General features: G+C 43.7%; 1 protein-coding gene across 2 annotated transcripts in view; it reads left to right on the top strand.

The window, feature by feature from the left end:
- Nucleotides 1-18,026, top strand: part of LOC116974155 (protein-lysine methyltransferase METTL21C-like) — a 28,726-nt gene extending 10,700 nt beyond the window's left edge. Inside the window, exons 1-5 of one of the 2 annotated variants that reach the window (XM_033022334.1) lie at nucleotides 1,040-1,171; nucleotides 7,444-7,562; nucleotides 10,027-10,175; nucleotides 13,940-14,057; nucleotides 16,704-18,026. In XM_033022334.1, coding sequence (XP_032878225.1) covers nucleotides 7,457-7,562; nucleotides 10,027-10,175; nucleotides 13,940-14,057; nucleotides 16,704-17,107 — 777 coding nt within the window. In that variant the 5' untranslated portion in view covers nucleotides 1,040-1,171; nucleotides 7,444-7,456 and the 3' untranslated portion in view covers nucleotides 17,108-18,026. Of the gene's footprint in view, nucleotides 1-1,039; nucleotides 1,172-7,443; nucleotides 7,563-10,026; nucleotides 10,176-13,939; nucleotides 14,058-16,703 lie in introns of those variants that run through there. The other variant, XM_033022333.1, reaches the window with a different exon arrangement.
- The last annotated feature ends 1,082 nt before the right edge of the window (nucleotides 18,027-19,108 follow it).

The following is a 19,108-nucleotide window of genomic DNA, read 5'->3' as shown; positions in this document are numbered from 1 at the left end:
CGGAGCTTCTAGCCGTGGGCGTGGAGTGGACTTTATCATCCCTCGCCGGGGATCCCTTGCCGGGGATCGCGGGAGAAGAGCTCCGACCGCTGGCCTGCCCGCGGCCTATAACATCGAGAAGCCGCGGTCTCCGGTAAGAAAGTGGCCGATTTGGACACTCCAAGCCGCGGAGTGGGTTCCATCCGTCCCGACATCAGAGCTTTGATCATCCCGGCAAGAGGGCCTGTACGTCGGGCCATCCGTAGCGACGACTGCGGAGGGTCAAGGCCCCAAACATGGGTGAACAAAAGGAGGAAGACTGACTGAACTTTATTGCCTTCCATCACAGTGATCACTGTGGTGGATGTTTATGTTAAGTTCTATCGTGTATTGTGTTCTTTTAATTGTATGGCTGCATGGTAACTCATATATCACTGTGCCGCAATTGGTGCATGTGACAATAAATGTGAACTTGAACTTGATCCTTGTATAAATTGGTCCAATTCATAGAGAATTAATCTGAAGCACTGCATTTCCAAATCTCCCACTGCTTGCTCCAAAGAAAAAAAGTTAAATGGCCTGTGATTGTCCTGTGATTTTGGGTGATCTTCCAGCACAGTTACAGCAGAGGGTTTGGAGAACACGAGGAAAAAGCTCGGCTTACTTTCAGGGTGATTCCCTCAAAGCCCAGATTATGTCAAACATTCCAATCCTTTGTGTTGAATGTCAGTAAATGTCATCAAAATGTTAAATTCCCAAGGTGGTCAACTAGACTCTAATATATTTAGTCTGGCCAGCAATCAAAGTGGCAGGGGCAGTGTGCAATCAATTCCCCAAAATGTGCCCTTCTCTTTCTACCATTCCCAGGAATTAATTGTAAGACCTCAGCATTTTAGACGTGATAGGTCACAGGCACAAATCTCACTTGGATGAGATCAGTGTAACATCAAACCTGTCGACAAACAGCAGAAAGGCTTTGAATTTGTATTTGAATTCTGTTGCTGTTAGATAATAAATTCTGCTCTTACTGGATAATGTTGCTGTGCAAGTGACAATAATTATGCCACTTGGCTTTTGATGGAGGGGAGGAGTGTTCTACGAGATAGCTTTATTTACTGCAGCCCAGCTCCAAGTGCTCCTGACTCTTTCAGGAGTGGAGAATCATTAGAGCTCCTGATCCACATTAGAAAAGGTACAGATTTTATTTTATTTTGCATATCTTCACATTAATTATCTACGCTGAATTGTTTGCAAATATAATGCTTTCGTATGTGTAGTTTATAATTAGATTGTATTAATTTATATTTTTCTTGCTTTGCTGAAATATTTGCAAGTTAATTTGAATTAAGCATTACTGATAACCATGGAAACACAGAACTTGTGAGGCAAATAAAAATATCTTCATAAAAAATTACTTTCCATTAAGAGAAGGCTTGCTGAATTAGACTGACAAAGAATCTGGTAATAGTTAATACAGGACCAGCTCAAAATAATGAAGAATTATATTAATATGAGGGAACAAGTCCAATGATCTGATCAGCATAAAGGGCCTGTCCCACTAAGGCGATTTTTTTGGCGACTGTCAAAGTTGTAGCAGGTCACCGAAAAACCGACGACTGGACCCCACTACGACAATGTCTACGACAAACTACAACAACCTACCACCAAGTCGATGTTAAGCTACGGCAAGCTACCGACAACCAGCGACCCATTAGGACATCCACCTATGACAACCTACGACCGCACTGGCGACAACCTACGATAACCGGTCAACCTAAGTCCACCCGCGTCAAGCTACAACAAAGTACGCCCCTGCCAACTGAAGACAACTGAAGACAATTCAGTCGCCGGTACCTGTTGCCGGTTGACGTCGGTTGACGTAGGCAGTCGCCAATGGAATTCACCGCTCATTGGTGCCAACCCACTGTCGCCGACTATCGCCGAACATTTTTGAACATGTTGAAAATCCAGCGGCGACCAGAAAGACGCTACGACTCTTTGGGCGACTGAGGAGACAACTCACAGCCATACAGGTGACACCCCGGCGACCATGTAGCGACAGCCTAGTCGCCTGTAGTCGCCTAAAAAATAGCCTCAGTGAGACAGGCCCTTAATACTTCGATTTGCATAGTTAAACAATCTAGTTAAAACTAGATTATCCGAACAAAATGGTGGTTCAGCCCCAAACCAAACTTCTTAAGAGAGACGTATTGTTTGGATTGAACAACCTGCAGCACTGCACCTCTGTGTCCTGATACAGTGAAGTGCTGTCACAAATGAGGCCACAAATACTTACTCTGCTTCTGTAAATCGTATCAAAACAACTGAGTAAACAAAAAAAAACCCCGCAGTTGCTGGAAATCTGAAATAATACCCCAAAACGTTTGGAAACACTCGGCAGGTCAGGTCATATATGTGTAAAGTAGTGAATGTTTCAGGTTGGTAACTTCTCATCAGAACTTGAGAATGTTTGAGAACGATCATTTTTACAGAAATTTGAGGGAGATAAAAAAAGGGAGAGAGGAAGGATGATGAAGAAATATGAATGACCAGATGCTATTATTACAGGAAGAGTTTAGCCAGGATTTGCTTTCTCCCTTTGGTCTGTCTATGTCTTCTGACCACTAATCTTGTCCCCACACAACTCCACCTTCTACACTCCTACCAACATTGCTCATGCACAGCATATCATAAATTAGTTAAAGCTGAAGAGGGGTTGGGGGGGGGGGGGGATTTTGATGAGCCCATATTAGATAATTGGGGCCATTTGCCCTCTCTCCTGCTGGTTAACTACAGATGCGATTTACCAGAGCCTAGTCTAGCATCATAATGCCAGTAATAAGCATTATAAAATGTAGGCAATAGACAGTACACTCACCAGACTGGAATGTATGTGTTTCTCCGCATATCTAGCACCCACTTCACATAAATCGCGAGCTTGCTGACAGTTCAGCAGCTATTTCCCAAGTGCACTCCAATGATGAACCTGTGTAACATGAAGCGTTGCCTCTACACAGAGCCAAGTCATTGAGTTAGGACATGCTCAAGAGTGCACTGACACTAGGAGATCCATTTTTAAAGAATGAGATAGAAGTAGCAATGAAGATGAATAACTGCAAAGTTCCAGACAATAGTGGGTGTGGCTGGTGAGTTTGATAGTGGGTGTGGCTGGTGAGTTTGATAGTGGGTGTGGCTGGTGAGTAAGTGGGGCAAGTCCAGAAAAGGATGTGGGCAAAATATATTCCAATGGGACTAGCCCGGGAAAAAATATAGTCATCATGAATGAGGGGTGAAGGGCCTGTTGCCTTCTAAGGAACTTGCCAGTCTCTGACACCATGTTAGTAGCCTGAGCCTCTACCAACTGAGCCTCTACCAACTGGGAGATATTTTATATGGCTGAGTGACTTAATCCCCTTCAAAGGTTCCAAATTTATTAATACACTTTACTCCCCCTTTCTCCCTCCCTTCTTCCTTCCACCTACTCTTTCACTCTCTCCCCCTTGTTCCTTCTTGATGTGACTACCCGTATCGTCCCCTCTTCATTAAATGTAGTTGCAAAGTATCCATCCATTGTCCTGTCTTCCACCTCCACTCTCAGGCTGCTATTTGGATTCAACAAGGATCTTCTCTTTCCTTTCAAATCATTTTTCCACTCACCTGTTTAGTTTCCAGCCATTAATATGCATTAAAATGTTTACATGTATAGGCAGTTAAGTAGAAAAGCTTGTAATGGGGAATATGAGATGTGACAACTCTGTGACAGTTGATTCAACATTGGCAGTGCATCAGCTTCCTGCTGTTACCTATTTGTACAATGACGGCCTGCAGCCAATTCTGCCTCTGCTCCTCATTTGTCTTTTCAACATGCAGCTTAATTTTTCATGTGGCCAACAGAACGTAAAACTAGCCAGAAGTACTTAAAGGGGAGGCGCATTCTAGCTGCGGATGTTTATAGAATCGTAGAGCAGGGAAACGAGGCCTTCGGTCCAACTAACCCATACCAACCAAGATACCCTATCGACACTAATCCCACCTGTCAGTGTTTGGCCAATATTCCTCGAAACCTTTCCTATCCAAGTACCCGTGTACATTCTTTGAAATGTTTTTATCGTAGTTTATCAGTTTTGTTTATTGTCACGTGTACCGAGGTACAGTGAAAAGCTTTTGTTGCGTGCTATCCAGTCAGCAGAAAGACAATACATGATTATAATCAAGCCATTTACAGATGATACTCATTGCACGATAAGGGACATGATCAAGTATCTGCCTCAACTACTTCCTCTAGCAGCTCATTCCATATACCCACCACCTACTGTGTGAAAAAACTGCCCCTCAGGTTCCTATTAAATCTTCCCCGTCTCACCTTAAACCTATGTCCTCAGGTTCTTGAGTTTCCTACTCTGGGTAAAGGACTCTGTGCATTCACTGCATGTGTTCCCCTCGTGAACTTAAACAACTCTACAAGATCACCCCTCAGCCTCCTGCACTCCAAGAAATAAAGTCCTAGCCTGCCCAACCTCTCCCTATAGCTCAGACCCTCATGTCCTGGCAACATCCTCATAAATCTTCTCTGCACACTTTCCAGCTTAACAACCCATATCAGTGTGACAAAAACTGAACACAATACTCCGAATGCGGCTTCACCAACATCTTTCATAACTGTAAAATACAATACCAACTTCTGGACATACCTACATAGAAGTGTCCAAGAAATGCAACAGGAGGTTGGGTCTTGATGAAAGGTCATCGATCAGAAGCATTCAGTCTCTCATTATCTTACCTGCTGAGTATCCCCATTTTTTAGATTTCCAGCATCTGTATTTTTTTTACTTTGTGAAGATGAGAGGTTTGTTAGATCTCTCGGTTTGGATGTTCTCTGGATGGTGACATATTTTATTTATTAGGATATAATGCATTTTGGAGCAAGGCAACAAGCTATTTCTTGAACCTCTGTAGTCCCCAGGTAAAGGTAGCTCAATGTAGACCCAGAGCTGATGAATGAACAGATCTTGTTCATATTTGCAAGTGCAGATGATCTGTGACCTAGAGTCTTATCATCCTGTGATCGTGTTCCCAAGTTGCTTACTGATTGACCTTGTCCTCCTCGGGAGAGGACATAGGATTGGGAGGTGCTATCTGAATAACCTAGGTGTGTTGTGTAGTTTGTAGATGATACACATTACATTGGTCTAATGGTCGAAAAACAAAATGTTTAGGGTGGTTGATTGGTTGCAAATCATGTTGATTACTTTTTTGTGAATGTGTCAACAATCTTGAGTTTTGTTGGAAGATCATTCAACCCAGCATGTGGAGAGTATTCCATCCAATTCCTGACTTGTTCCTCATAGATGGTGGATAAATGGTGGAAAGGCTTTGCTGTATGGGAATTCACCGCAGGTTAGAGACAAAGATATGTCAAATTATACAGCACAAATCATCCATCCTGACTAAGTAGCCCAACCAAGCTCCTTACAACTTGCTTCTGCTTGGCCCATATCACTCGAACCCTTTCCTATCCAAGTCTTTGTTCAAGTATCTTCTAAATGTCATAATTGTACCCGCTCTACCACTTCCTCTGGCAGCTTGTTCCATATGTGCACCACTGTCTGTGTGGAAAAGTTGCCCTCAAGTCCCATTTGAAAATTGGTCCTCTCACAAACCAATGCGTTTAGCCGAGTGAAAAGACTGTGTCTATTAAACTTATCTATACACCTCATGCTTTTATAAACCACTATGTAGTCAACCCTCAGCCTCCTATGCTCTTGGGGGAAAAAGACACATCCTATCCAGCCTCTCCTTATAATACAAACCTTATTACCATGGTAATATCCAATACCTAGCTTCTAATCTGCTCTTGTAGCCATGGTTGTTATATGGCAAATACAGTTGAATGTGGTGACACCCAGGCTCCAGATTATGGAGGACTAGGCAATATTATTGCCATTGAATATCAAGGCTAGCTGGTTAAATTCTCATTGGAGGTGTTCATTGCTCTGGCACTGGAGTGGTGCAAATGTTACCTTCCAATTATCAGTCCTGGTTTGAAAGATGCTCAAGATTGGCTACATGCATGTGTCTGCTTCATTTGCTGAGGAGTTGGAAATTAATCAATCAACATCAGAAGGAAACAAATAGGACAACAGAAGGAAACAAAACGGGCAAAAAAAGATGAAGTACGAGGGGAAGCTGGCCAGGAATGTAAAGAAGGACAGTAAAAGCTTCTTTAGATATGTTAAGGGAAAAAGAATAGCAAAGTTAAATGTGGGTCCCTTGAAGGCAGACACGGGTGAAATTATTATGGGTAACAAGGAAATCACAGAAGAGTTGAACAGGTACTTCGGATCTGTCTTCACTAAGGAAGACACAAACAATCTCCCAGAAGTACTGGAGGACAGAGGATCTAAGGGGGTCGAGGTACTGAAATAAATTTTCATTAGGCGAGAAATAGTATTGGGTAGGCTAATGGGACTGAAGGATAATAAATCCCCTGGGCCTGATGGTCTGCATCCCAGGGTCCACACCCCCCTCCCCCGCGCACCCCCCCTCCCCCGCGCACACCCCCTCCCCCGCGCACACCCCCTCCCCCGCACACCCCCCCCTTCGCCCCCCTCCCCTATACCCCCCACCCTACACCCCTACACGTTCATGACATTGGATGCGAGCTGCATAGTTTGCAAATTGCCCCACAAGCTGCAACCCTGACACCCAAATGTTCAATTGTGATCGGAGCAAATGGTAGATTTCACATACCTGTGGCAACATTGGGAACATTGCACCCTTAAAACCCAGGGCAGACTCTCCCAATCCATCCCACTCACACAATGCCATGATCTCTCTACACCACATACATGCACTGGGTGTTAGCTGCATGTAGCTCCTCACTAATATGGTGCCTGTGCAACTTATTACAAAGCTGTGTGCATGTGTACACATCAGGTAGTACTTGGAGCCAATCGACACCTGTAATATCCAAGCAATATTTTATGAAGCCCAGATTTACATCCAATTTACTTTAAATGCATAAAACATTACCAAAGCCTGGCAGAATCTCACACAATGTTAATGATGACCTGAAACAGATCAGTATTAATGTAACACAAAAAAATAATAAGTGTGATTGAAAAAAAGCTAAATCCAGGCCTTAGTTGGTATTCTTTCCATTTGTCCACTTATTGTTCAATTCCATTCCTGGAACTTCCTCAAAGTTCACCTTTGGCTACAATCATCCTGTGTTCACAGGAACCTAAAATCTAGACACAACCAAGCTGGTATTTTTGGCCTCATTGTTTTGTACCAAAGTAGAGCGTTCTATAATCTAATGGCTGAGTAATGACAGAGTATAGATTTCTCATTGTTTAGGCCAACAGTCCCTTTTCTGTCACTCTTCTAATAGTGTTCTTCTAATAGTATAACTCCGAAATGACATTACTATCATTCTGCAATGACCTGATTTATGACGTGCAGTAATCTATCAGCAATGGAGACTGCCTGCGTGACAAGTATTCCTGCAGAGACTGAGGACGAATTTGAAATTGGACATCAGGAGGAGCAGCCAGAAGTAGATTCTGAAGAGGAACTTCCAGGTATAACTATATGTTCGATTGCTAGCTTTATTTTACTGATATTCACCTTTCTGTCAAAGCATGGATAAATATGCAACTGCGAGAGAGCGTAGATGCTTTCAAAAGACTCTCAAATGGTATTACAATTTGTAAATCTAAACAAAAACATGAATATATAAGCAAAGATAGACACAAAAAGCTGGAGTAACACAGCAGATCAAACCGCATCTCTGGAGAAAAGGAATAATTGATGTTTTGGGTCGAGACCTTTCTTCAGACTGAGTCAGAGGGAAGGGAAACGAGAAAAATAGGCAGTGATGTATAGAGATATACAACAAATTAAGGATATGCAAAAAAGTAACAATGATAATGGATTCAAGAAGGAACTGCAGATGCTGGAAGATCGAAGGTACACAAAAATGCTGGAGAAACTCAGCGGGTGCAGCAGCATCTATGGAGCGAAGGAAATAGGCGACGTTTCGGGCCGAAACCCTTCTTCAGTCTGAAGAAGGGTTTCTGCCCGAAACGTCGCCTATTCCCTTCGCTCCATAGATGCTGCTGCACCCGCTGAGTTTCTCCAGCATTTTTGTGTACAATGATAATGGAAACAGGCCATTGTTAGCTGTGTGCTAGGTGAAAACTAGTTACAGACAATGAGACTCAACAAGTCGACTTTGAAGCTGGGACGACTTGAATGGGGGAGGGATGGAGAGAGAGGGGATGTAAGGGTTACGTGAATTTAGAAATATGAGATGCTGTTCCTCCAAATTGCGTTTGGCCTCATCCTGACAATGGAGGAGGTCTAGTACAGAAAGGTCAGAGTGGGAATGGGAAGGGGAATGAAAGCGTTTGGCAACCGGGAGATCAGGTAGGTCCAGGCAGACTGAGCCAATGGTGTTCAGTGAACCGATCACCCAATCTATGTTTGGTCTCGATGATGTATAAGCAACAGGATACTATTCCGACTCAATAACTCCAATTTAAAATTACCACTTTTCAGAGCTAAATCACTAGAGCACAATGGACTCCATGGACAATTACTAAATAACAATAATGATAAAGTAGCAATGGCAATAGGCACAGCAAGACAGAAAGGGCATACTATTTAATTTGAACATATATATATATATATATATATATATAGTAACTTTTAGGTTTGTAGTTCTTTTTCTAAGTTTTGTTTCTAAGTCACTTCATTACACTAACTTTGAAAAGCCAATGGTCTTTAAATATCATCTACAAAATAGATATTATTGAGTTTTAGAGCTTAAGGTTACTTTAGATATATTTTTAAATTTGTAAATCAAAGACATATTTTTCTCTTTTGAAATTTACTTTTCCGTGGCTCTACACTGTTCAAACAAACTATGGTGAGTAAGTGGGGCAAGTCCAGAAAAGGATGTGGGCAAAATATATTCCAATGGGACTAGCCCGGGAAAAAATATAGTCATCATGAATGAGGGCTGAAGGGTCTGTTGCCTTCTAAGGAACTTGCCAGTCTCTGACACCATGTTAGTAGCCTGAGCCTCTACCAACTGAGCCTCTACCAACTGGGAGATATTTTATATGGCTGAGTGACTTAATCCCCTTCAAAGATTCCAAATTTATTAATACACTTTACTCCCCCTTTCTCCCTCCCTTCTTCCTTCCACCTACTCTTTCACTCTCTCCCCCTTGTTCCTTCTTGATGTGACTACCCGTATCGTCCCCTCTTCATTAAATGTAGTTGTAAAGTATCCATCCATTGTCCTGTCTTCCACCTCCACTCTCAGGCTGCTATTTGGGTTCAACAAGGATCTTCTCTTTCCTTTCAAATCATTTTTCCACTCACCTGTTTAGTTTCCAGCCATTAATATGCATTAAAATGTTTACATGTATAGGCAGTTAAGTAGAAACTACACTGTTCACCGTGGCTCTACACTGTTCAAACAAGCTATGGTGAAATAACTAGTTGCCTGGACTTGTCATTGTTGGTTACAGCGCTCCGAAGCCATTCATATTTTCCCAAGGATTTGTACACAACAGTAGGTCATGTTGCAGCTTTAGAAGAGTTTGGTTAGGTTGCAATTGGAATATTGTATGCAGTTATGGTTCCCCCCCCCTCCCCCTCCCCCTCCCCCCCCCTCCCCCTCCCCCTCCCCCTCCCCCTCCCCCTCCCCCCCCCCCCCCCCCCTCCCCCTCCCCCTCCCCCCCCCCCCCCCCCCCTCCCCCATATCGGCAACTCTGTTTGGGAAGAGGAATTTAGTTCAACTTGGCTTCATGTGTGGGCATAATGGCCTATTCCTGTGCAGTACTGTTTGATGTTCTATATACCAGACCATGTCACACAATACCTGAGAAAGGGGTATAATTTGGTGTTTAATTACAAATTAAAATATGCAGGAAAAACATGGTCTAAGAGCATTATAGTGTACATGGATGATTATTGCAAATGCACCAATTATTTTCCATTAAAATTACCATTGTATTTTTATGTTTCCTTTAGAAACTCCGACAGATGTCAAAATACCCGCTCACCGGAGTTGGGTTCCGATGATTTACACTTATGTTTCAAAGGAGTCCTATATGTTTGCAGGCTACGATATCACCATCCATGAATCAACCGATCACTTTGGAGCCGTGATCTGGCCAGGGGTGCGTTTTTTAAAGTATAATAACTTGGAATCTTTATTTGGGAGGAGAATAAAGAGAGAGACACAAAACTTTGAAAAAGTTAATGAGCAAACTTTGTATACTTTGCAGAAATTGCTGTAAATGTATCCACCAATTGGCAATCGCCCTCTCTAGGTTTATGTTTAGATTTAAATGTATTATTGTCTTGTGTACTGAGGTACAGTGAAAAACTTTGTTTTGTATTTTTGAAAGAACAAACTAGATCTGGTGTACACCAACATTAAAGATGCATATAAAGCAGCCCCCCTCCCCCATATCGGCAACTCTGACCACCTAGCGGTTATGCTCACACCTGCATACAGACCTAGGGTGAAACAGGACATGCCAACGGTCAAAGAAGTCAGAACATGGCCACAGGGAGCTACCGCAACACTACAAGACTGTTTCGAAACCACACAGTGGGCCATTTTCAGAGAGGCAGCAACAGATGACAGTGGCATCAACCTCCAAGAATACACAGAATCCGTCATCGGATACATCAATAAATGCATTGATGATGTAACGGTGGTCAAAACCGTCAGGAGGCGTGCCAATCAGAAACCTTGGCTAACTGGGGAAGTGTGTTCCCTACTGAGAATCCGGAATGCTGCATTCAAATCTGGGGACAACGCAGCATACAAACTGGCAAGGAGTAACCTATCCTGGGGGATCAGGGAAGCGAAGAGGCTGTATGGGCAAAAACTTAATAGCCACTTCGAAAATGACAAAGACACACGTCGCTTGTGGCAGGGATTTCATACCATCACTGACTACAAGCCCCCCCCGCTGCGGATATGCCAAAATGACCCCTCTCTACCAGATGAACTGAACGAGTTCTACGCACGGTTTGAGGTTAAAAACAGCACCCAGACACGTGCACTACTGCCATCTCCCAGTGACCAGTCGCTCAGGCTGTCCGCAGCCGGAGTTAAAAAGGCCTTTGCCAGCATCAATCCACGCAAAGCTGCAGGGCCGGACAACATTCCTGGATGCGTTTTAAGAGACTGCGCCGAGCAACTGAAAGATGTCTTCACAGACATCTTTAACATCTCACTCAGCCAGGCAGTAGTGCCCAACTGTCTTAAGAGTGCCACCATCGTCCCTGTCCCGAAGAAACCAAACCCAGCCTGCCATAATGACTTTCGACCAGTGGCTCTAACACCCATAGCAATGAAGTGTTTTGAGCGACTGGTTATGCAGCACATCAAAAAGAGTCTACCTGCCGACCTAGACCCACTGCAGTTCGCCTACAGAGCCAACCGATCCACATAGGACGCAGTCTCAACAACACTGAACCTCGCACTGTCACACCTTGATCGGAAAAATACTTATGCCAGGATCCTCTTCATAGACTTCAGCTCTGCTTTTAACACAATCATTCCGCAGCAGCTGGTGGAGAAGTTGGAGCTATTGGGGGTTGATGCTGGCACATGTAACTGGGTCCTGAACTTTCTATCACAACGGCAGCAGACAGTCAGGGTGGGCAGTAGGACATCAAAAACCATAGCCGTGAGCACTGGCTCGCCCCAAGGCTGTGTCCTAAGCCCCCTGCTGTTTAGTCTGCTTACACACGACTGTACTGCTAGACTCAATAACAACTTCGTCAACAAGTTCGCTGATGACACAACAGTGGTGGGTCTCATCAGTGACAATGATGAGTCGGCGTACAGGATGGAGGTGGAGCTGCTCACAGGATGGTGCAAATCCCACAACCTTATTCTCAACGTGGGAAAAACTAAGGAGATGGTGGTTGAGTTCATGAGGGCGGGAAAACAACACCATACACCTCTGCACATCGATGGAGCTGATGTGGAAAGGGTCAGCAGCGTGAAGTTCCTAGGACTCCACCTGTCAGATGACCTGATGTCCACAACCAACACCACAGCACTGGTCAAGAGAGCCCAGCAGCGACTACACCCTCTCCGAAGACTACGTAAAGCAGGTCTCCCCACTACACATCTACAAACTTTTTATAGGGGGACAATCGAGAGCACATTAACCAACGGCATCACTTCCTGGTTCGGGAGCTGCAAGGCGTACGAACGGCACCAACTTGACAGGATTGTGAAGACCGCCAGCAGAATTATTGGTGCTCCGCTCCCTTTCTTGCTGGACATATACAGGAAGAGATGTTTCAACAGAGCCATCTCCATCATCAAAGACCCCTACCACCCATCGCATCACATATTCTCCATCCTGCCATCTGGGAAGAGGTACAGGAGCATTAGCTGCAAAACCAGCAGGATGCTCCTCAGCTTCTTCCCGCAGGCTATAAGACTGATAAACGGACTTAGCCCCTTGCCAAAGTATCGCGCACCAACCATCAACCTGGACACACTGCAGCAGCTGTCGATCGGAACGCCTGTTGATGTTTAGTAGAGAGTAGAGTGTTTAATTTAATTTGTTCATGATATATGTTTTTTATTTCTAGTTATTTGTTGTTATTTGTACTGCACACTGAATGGACACTGGTTGAGCAACGTTTTATTGTTTCCTCTGGGTATGTGAGTACTCAGGAAATGACAATAAAGATATACTGATACTGATACTGATTGTATGCTACCCAATCAGATCAGATATACTACACATAAATACAATCAAACCAACCTCAGGTACAATAGGTAGAGCAAAGGGGAAGATACAGAGAGCAGGAAATCATTGCAGCACATCAGTTCCATCAACAAAGTCCAATGACCACAGTGAGGTAGAGGTGAACAGGACAGTACCATAGCTTATAGAAGGACTGTTCAGAAGCCTGCTCACCAAGGGGTAGATGCTGTTCCTGAGTCTGGTGGTGCGCACTTTCAAGCTTCTGTACATTCTGCCAGATGGGAGCAGAGAGAAGGAGGAATGACTGAGGTGGATCAAGTCTTTGATTGTTGGCTGCTTTTCCAAGGCAGCATGAACTGGATTAATTTTGCACATGGTCGTGTATTTGTCATTCTAAGGTAAGAGGATCATGTCAAGGATACTAATAATCCTCCGACATTTTCGCCACCTCCAACGGGATCCCACCACAGGCCACATCTTCCCATCTCCTCCCCTTTCGGCTTTCCGCAGAGACCGCTCCCATCGTAACTCCCTGGTCAATTCGTCCCTTCCCACCCAAACCACCCCCTCCCCTGGTACTTTCCCTTGCAACCGCAGGAAATGCTACACTTGTTGCTTTACCTCCTCCCTTGACTCCATCCAAGGACCAAAACTGTTCACCTGCAACTCCTCCAACCTCATCTATTGCATCCGCTGCTCTAGGTGTCAACTGCTCTACATCGGTGAGACCAAGCGCAGGCTTGGCAATCGCTTCGCCCAACACCTCATGGTCTTTTCATGGTACATAAAATTATAAAACTATGGGGATTACAGAAGGTATAAAGAGGGAATGGAAACAATTTATATTATCGTGGCCTGAAAGTAGATAGAGTCATGGAGTCATTTGGCAAAGAAACGAACCCTTCCATCCACTGTGTCAATACTGCTTGTTGTACCTGCCTACACTAATCCAATTTACCCACATTGTCATAATTGTAAATGCTGTTAATATTATATCAAAGAAGGAGCTGCTCAAATTGTCTAATCAATGACCATTCCCCAAACTCGGTTCCCACTAAACTTTGTCGGGTCAGATCACAAAGTAATTCCAATCACTGTCAAGGAAGTAATTCTATTCCATTCAAATTACTGTTGACAACATAAGATATCTTACAAAAATAACTATTGACCAAGATGTTGATTGTTTCTTCCCATAGGCAGTTGCTCTGTGTCATTTTCTAGAAAACAACTGGAAGGAGTTTGATCTTAATGACAAAAATGTACTGGAATTAGGAGCCGGAACAGGACTTTTGTCTGTTGTGGCTTCCTTACTCGGTAAGTATTATAAAGCATGCATATTTCCTTTTAGAAAACTTTTCTTTTTGACAGCTCACAATAACTTTATCAATTAATGTGGTGCCTTTAATGTAGAAATGCATCCTGGATGCACAAAAGTAAAATGGACACAAATCAAAGGGACAGTGAGGGTGTGAAGTTTCCCGAAGGGCCCAGTCCCTGCATGGGGTGGAGTAGACTGACCAGTGGAGAATACATGAAAATAGGAGTAGGAGTCGGCCACTCGGTCCCTCAAGCCTGACCCACCATCCAACGGAATCTACTCCAAGCTTCAACTAGTGTAGAAGGTTGGGGAGCGTTCCCCCTTTACTGGCCCACGGGCCGGCGATTGAGCCTCGTGGGTCGATGGAGCCCACGGTTGGGGCCTGGGTCGGGAGGGGGTGAAGAACAAATGGTGACCTGGCGTGGAGGGGGGAGGGAGGGTGGAGTTTGTAACTTTGTAATCGTTAATGGCCGACTATTTGCATACCTTGGGTATTCAGCTCTGCGAAACAAGTCTTGGATGCTTGCAGCCTCCTTAGAAAACATACATTGCCAGGCTGACTCAGGAACAGATTGTATCCTGCATCTTTTCCCACCACCATTAAACTCAGAAGTGGACAATATGGATATGAGCTGATACATAGTTTCACATTTAAAAAAATGTACATCCTACCGTGTCGAACACCAACTCCATCTCTCCCCCCCCCCACCCCTGGTCGGACAGGATGGGAACGGGCCGAGCTGTGGCTGAGCTGGAGTGGGCAGAGGGATAGAAGGGTTATAGGGTTGCCGAGCAGTTTGCACGGAATTTGAGCAACTCACACACACAAACACACGATGCAAACTGGTTCAATCGTCAAGTAAACAGGAAATAAAGCACAGCTAACAATGAATGACCTTGGAGGAAGGAACTGCAGATGCTGCTTTTTATGGAGTGAGGGAGGGTAGGGAAAGGGGAGGGTATGGAAAGGAGAGGGAGGGAGAGGTGAGGGAGGGAGAGGTGAGGGAGGGAGAGGTGAGGGAGGGGAGGAGAAGGGAAGATTCTGTGGAGGTGAGGAGGGAGAGTGGGGGGATTGAGGGAGAGGAAGGGGTAGGGAGGGAGAGGGGGAAAGTGGGGGAGGTGAGGAGGGTGGGGGAGGAGGGGGTACAGATGGAGAGGAGGGCAGTGGGGGGGGGGTCAGGAGGGATAGTGGGTGGGATAGGTGGAGGTGTGGAGTGGTGATAGAGGGATAGGTGGGGGATGGGTGAGGATTTATGGAGGGAGGGAGTGAGTGACAGGATAGGGGAAAGGAGAGGGAGGGAGGGATTGGGGAGCGGAGGAGGAGAGGGGAAAGAAGAGGAGGGGAGGGAGTGCTGGGGGAGGAGGGGAAATGAGCCGTACCTGCGCCGTTGGGGGATATTGGGGGATGGGTTGCATTGGGGGAACCGGTGAGTGGTGGAATATTGCATTGGGGAACGGGTTGCGTTGGGGGACCAGGCCTCCCGTGTGACAGGGACCCACTTAGTCTAGCAATGTTACAAAATTTTGAGATTTTAAAAATCAAGTCTGTAATTTATCCCATCAGATAAAGCATAAAAATAAGTTTAATTTGACACCTAATTCACTTTCATATCTCAAGTATTTAAAAAGTTATGGCCATTTTCATACTCGGAAATGAGCATCTTGTTCCCTATTGATTTTCTATGGACATAACAAAAAAGCTGTGATCGTGGACAGTCAAAAGCCCATAACTTTCTTAAAAATTAAGAGAACTGAATGAAATTTTCAGTTATCATAGATTGAAGCATTCTGAAACAAATATAAAATAATCTTACTTGGATGACCTGAAATTAAAGCATATAATTAGTTAGTTACCTAATTGTAGCTAATTTCAGACTTCAATTACTAGATCTAAACATCTATCCATTTCTTAATAAATGATTAACATTTTTAAATAGCCTAAATGTCCAAATAATATTCACAAATAATTCACAATAAAACATGATTTTTAAATCTCATTTACATTAATTTATAGACCAAATGGAAGGAATTTAGTGCTCAATTGCTGTAAATAAATGCCCATTTAAATCAGCTTTCCAGTGGGTCCCTGTGAATGCGCTGGTTTAGAACGTTCACATTGCGGTAGATTTGTGCCCCAAATGCCGAGAAAAATACTGCGGGATATAATGGGCCCAAAATGAGCTGCTCGCAATATTAAACTTTGTATAAAGGGATCTTTAGAAGCCCTTTTTAATGTAAAAATATACAGCCTAACTTCAGATATTTGCTTTATGAGACCCTGCGGTTGCTGGCGGTCGCGGGTTTAGAGATTGATTTTTAAACTACTATAACTATTATACGAGGCCTTTAAAACTAATAATAGCTTTTGCGACGGGGTCTTCCAGCGATTTTTCGTTAATAATTAACTAGGCTGAACATCTTCGATTTGAACAGCCTAGAGAAAATTGCGTTTTAAACCCGCCCCCTCTAAACGGCGCCAAAATCGCGCACACCCACAGCAGCAGATTTTCAACGACGCTTCAGGTACGCTTTGCAACATACCTACTTAGTCCAGTTACAATTAAGTCTATAATATGTGAATATTGAAATCTAGTGACAAACCATTAAGTCTGAACCGATGCCTGATTTTCTTTTCCTCTCAGGTGCTTATGTAACAGCTACCGATCTTTCCTGTACGATTGGTAACTTACAAAGTAATCTTATGAGAAATACACGAAACAGAAGCAAACATCTACCTCAGGTTAAGGAGCTGGCTTGGAATGTAGATTTAGATAAAAACTTCCCTCACTCTGATGTTCATTACGATTACATTCTAGCAGCTGATGTTGTTTATCATCATGACTATCTGGATGAGCTACTGGTCACTTTTGATTACTTCTGTCAAAGAAGTTGTGTCATATTGTGGGCAAACAAACTTAGATTTGAATCAGACTATGAATTTTTGGAAAAATTCAAGTTAATGTTTGACACATTCGTTCTGGTAGAAGATACAAATTCTGAAATTGTAATAATTAAAGGGATAAGAAAGTGCAATAACAAACCGTAGTGCAAATTTCATGCGCGTTTTCATAGCATAATTCTCAGTGAAAAGACTTGTTTCTTTTAAATCCACTTAATTAGAGATATACCTTATTCAAAACATATAAAGTTTACAAATGTAACACTTTGCTCAGTTCTAATTCACATGTTACCTTTACCTTGTATGGCAGCTGACATTGTAACACTAAACTCTAGAATATATTGGAAGATCTTTCAAGTTACCAATAGCTTGCACTCTTCATCGCATCGGCTGTGTTAGTTTTGAATTTTGTAGGTGACATCTGCTGTATATTTAGTTAGAAATAGCATTTAGTGAAAGGTTTAGTCAATTTATTGATCAGATTTATATAATTTGTATGAGCTAAACAAAATGAATGTTGTATTTCCTAAAGAAATACTTTAATATTGACGTAAACCTAATTAAGAGGATGTACAATGAGGATATTTAATCACTGAAGCAGAAATGCAATTTTCTCTATCCTGTCAAATTTATTTCCTGTTTATTATGCATCATCAAACATAGTGCAATATTATAAGACAGTTTGTTTACAGCACGTTAACACAATATTGCCTTACATATTCTGATACATGAATTGATTTTGCATGCATTTCTATTAAAATGTCATTTTCTATACTTGTTTCTATTTTATCATTTATTTCTTACCTGTATGCAAATTTTGGAACCATGGTTTTACTGATATTTCCATGTTTTAATCTGCCTGCCTGCCTTAGCCCATAATGTATTTCAAAGGTACAAACACCTCAAAAGTAAGCTGAGTAAAACAAATGCATTGAAAGTGCTTTTCAGGCACAGAAGTAGTTGTAAAGTTTGGATTAAACTTTGCACTTAATACTTAGGAAATGGGCAACAAGAACAAAGGATGCAATGAGTTAATGGATGTGTGTTAAATTATTAGCCAAGACAATGTACTGAAATTATATATTTAATGCAGATACTGTCACAGTTCAAGTTTGTTAAAACTTATATTAAATGCTGGGGTTGATTTTAATCATGGCTATGGATATGGGCCTGAACTATTTCACATGGTGACACTTCTGACCAGGTGCACATTCTGTACAAGAGTGCAAATGGGTCTCTCGGACTCCAACCTAGTGTAATATTGAACAGTCCCATGATAACTAAAATGGGAAAGAGTTAAGTCTGAGCTGGTGCAGTGAACACATGTCTGTTTAAAAGTCAGAGGAACATCCATACTGCTCTCAGACCCTCATAAATGATTTAAACCAGTGCTCTTCAACCTGGGCGCTACCGCCCACTAGTGGGCAATTTAAGCTTGCAGGTGGGCAGCAGATTGCTGTATTAAAAACATCCAAAATATACAAACTCAAATGTATGAGAGAATGTATGTGAAAAGAAAAAGTTACCATCATTTTAGCAAAAAGTATTTGAATTATGTATTTTAAACTTTTATGCTGCATTAATTTTTAACTATGTAAGATATTGTAATGTTTAACCACCATCAAACCCCCCGGGAGCCGGAGCAGAGCCGGGCTGGAGCCGGAGCAGAGCCGGGCTGGAGCTGGCACGAGCCCCCTCCCCGCCGGCTGTGAGCCCGGCCCAACACCTCCGGCCGCCTTGGATGGGGACGGCCCATCGGCTGGTCCGGCGGGACGGTGCGACGCTGCTTCTCCGCGCTGGCTGTGGGCCAAACGACAGCCACTGGAAAAGGCGAGAGGCGCGCTCTGTGACCTGTGAAGATGCCGAGGGATTCGTGTCCCGCTCACTGTGGGGGAGGGCAGGTGCGATTCTCCACAGACCCAGAGCTCCCGCCTCAGTCGGTGCAGCAACAGGAATCGCTGAGCAGCGGTTCCCGCAAAGTGGCGGCAGTCAACGGGATAGATGGCAGGACAGAGGAGACAGGGACTGAGGAACGAGAGAGGGGCTTCCCCCCCCGCGCCGGCTGCAAGTCCAGGGCCACCACCCGACAGGGACGGGCACGTCCAGCCGCCCTTCTGCATGGACCAGTGGAGAAGGGAGAACTAGTGT

The sequence above is a fragment of the Amblyraja radiata genome, chromosome 6 (genome assembly GCF_010909765.2).
Source record: "Amblyraja radiata isolate CabotCenter1 chromosome 6, sAmbRad1.1.pri, whole genome shotgun sequence".
NCBI classification, from domain to species: domain Eukaryota; kingdom Metazoa; phylum Chordata; class Chondrichthyes; order Rajiformes; family Rajidae; genus Amblyraja; species Amblyraja radiata.
The sequence above is the reverse complement of the archived record's forward strand: the minus strand, read 5'-3'. Positions and strand labels throughout refer to the sequence as shown.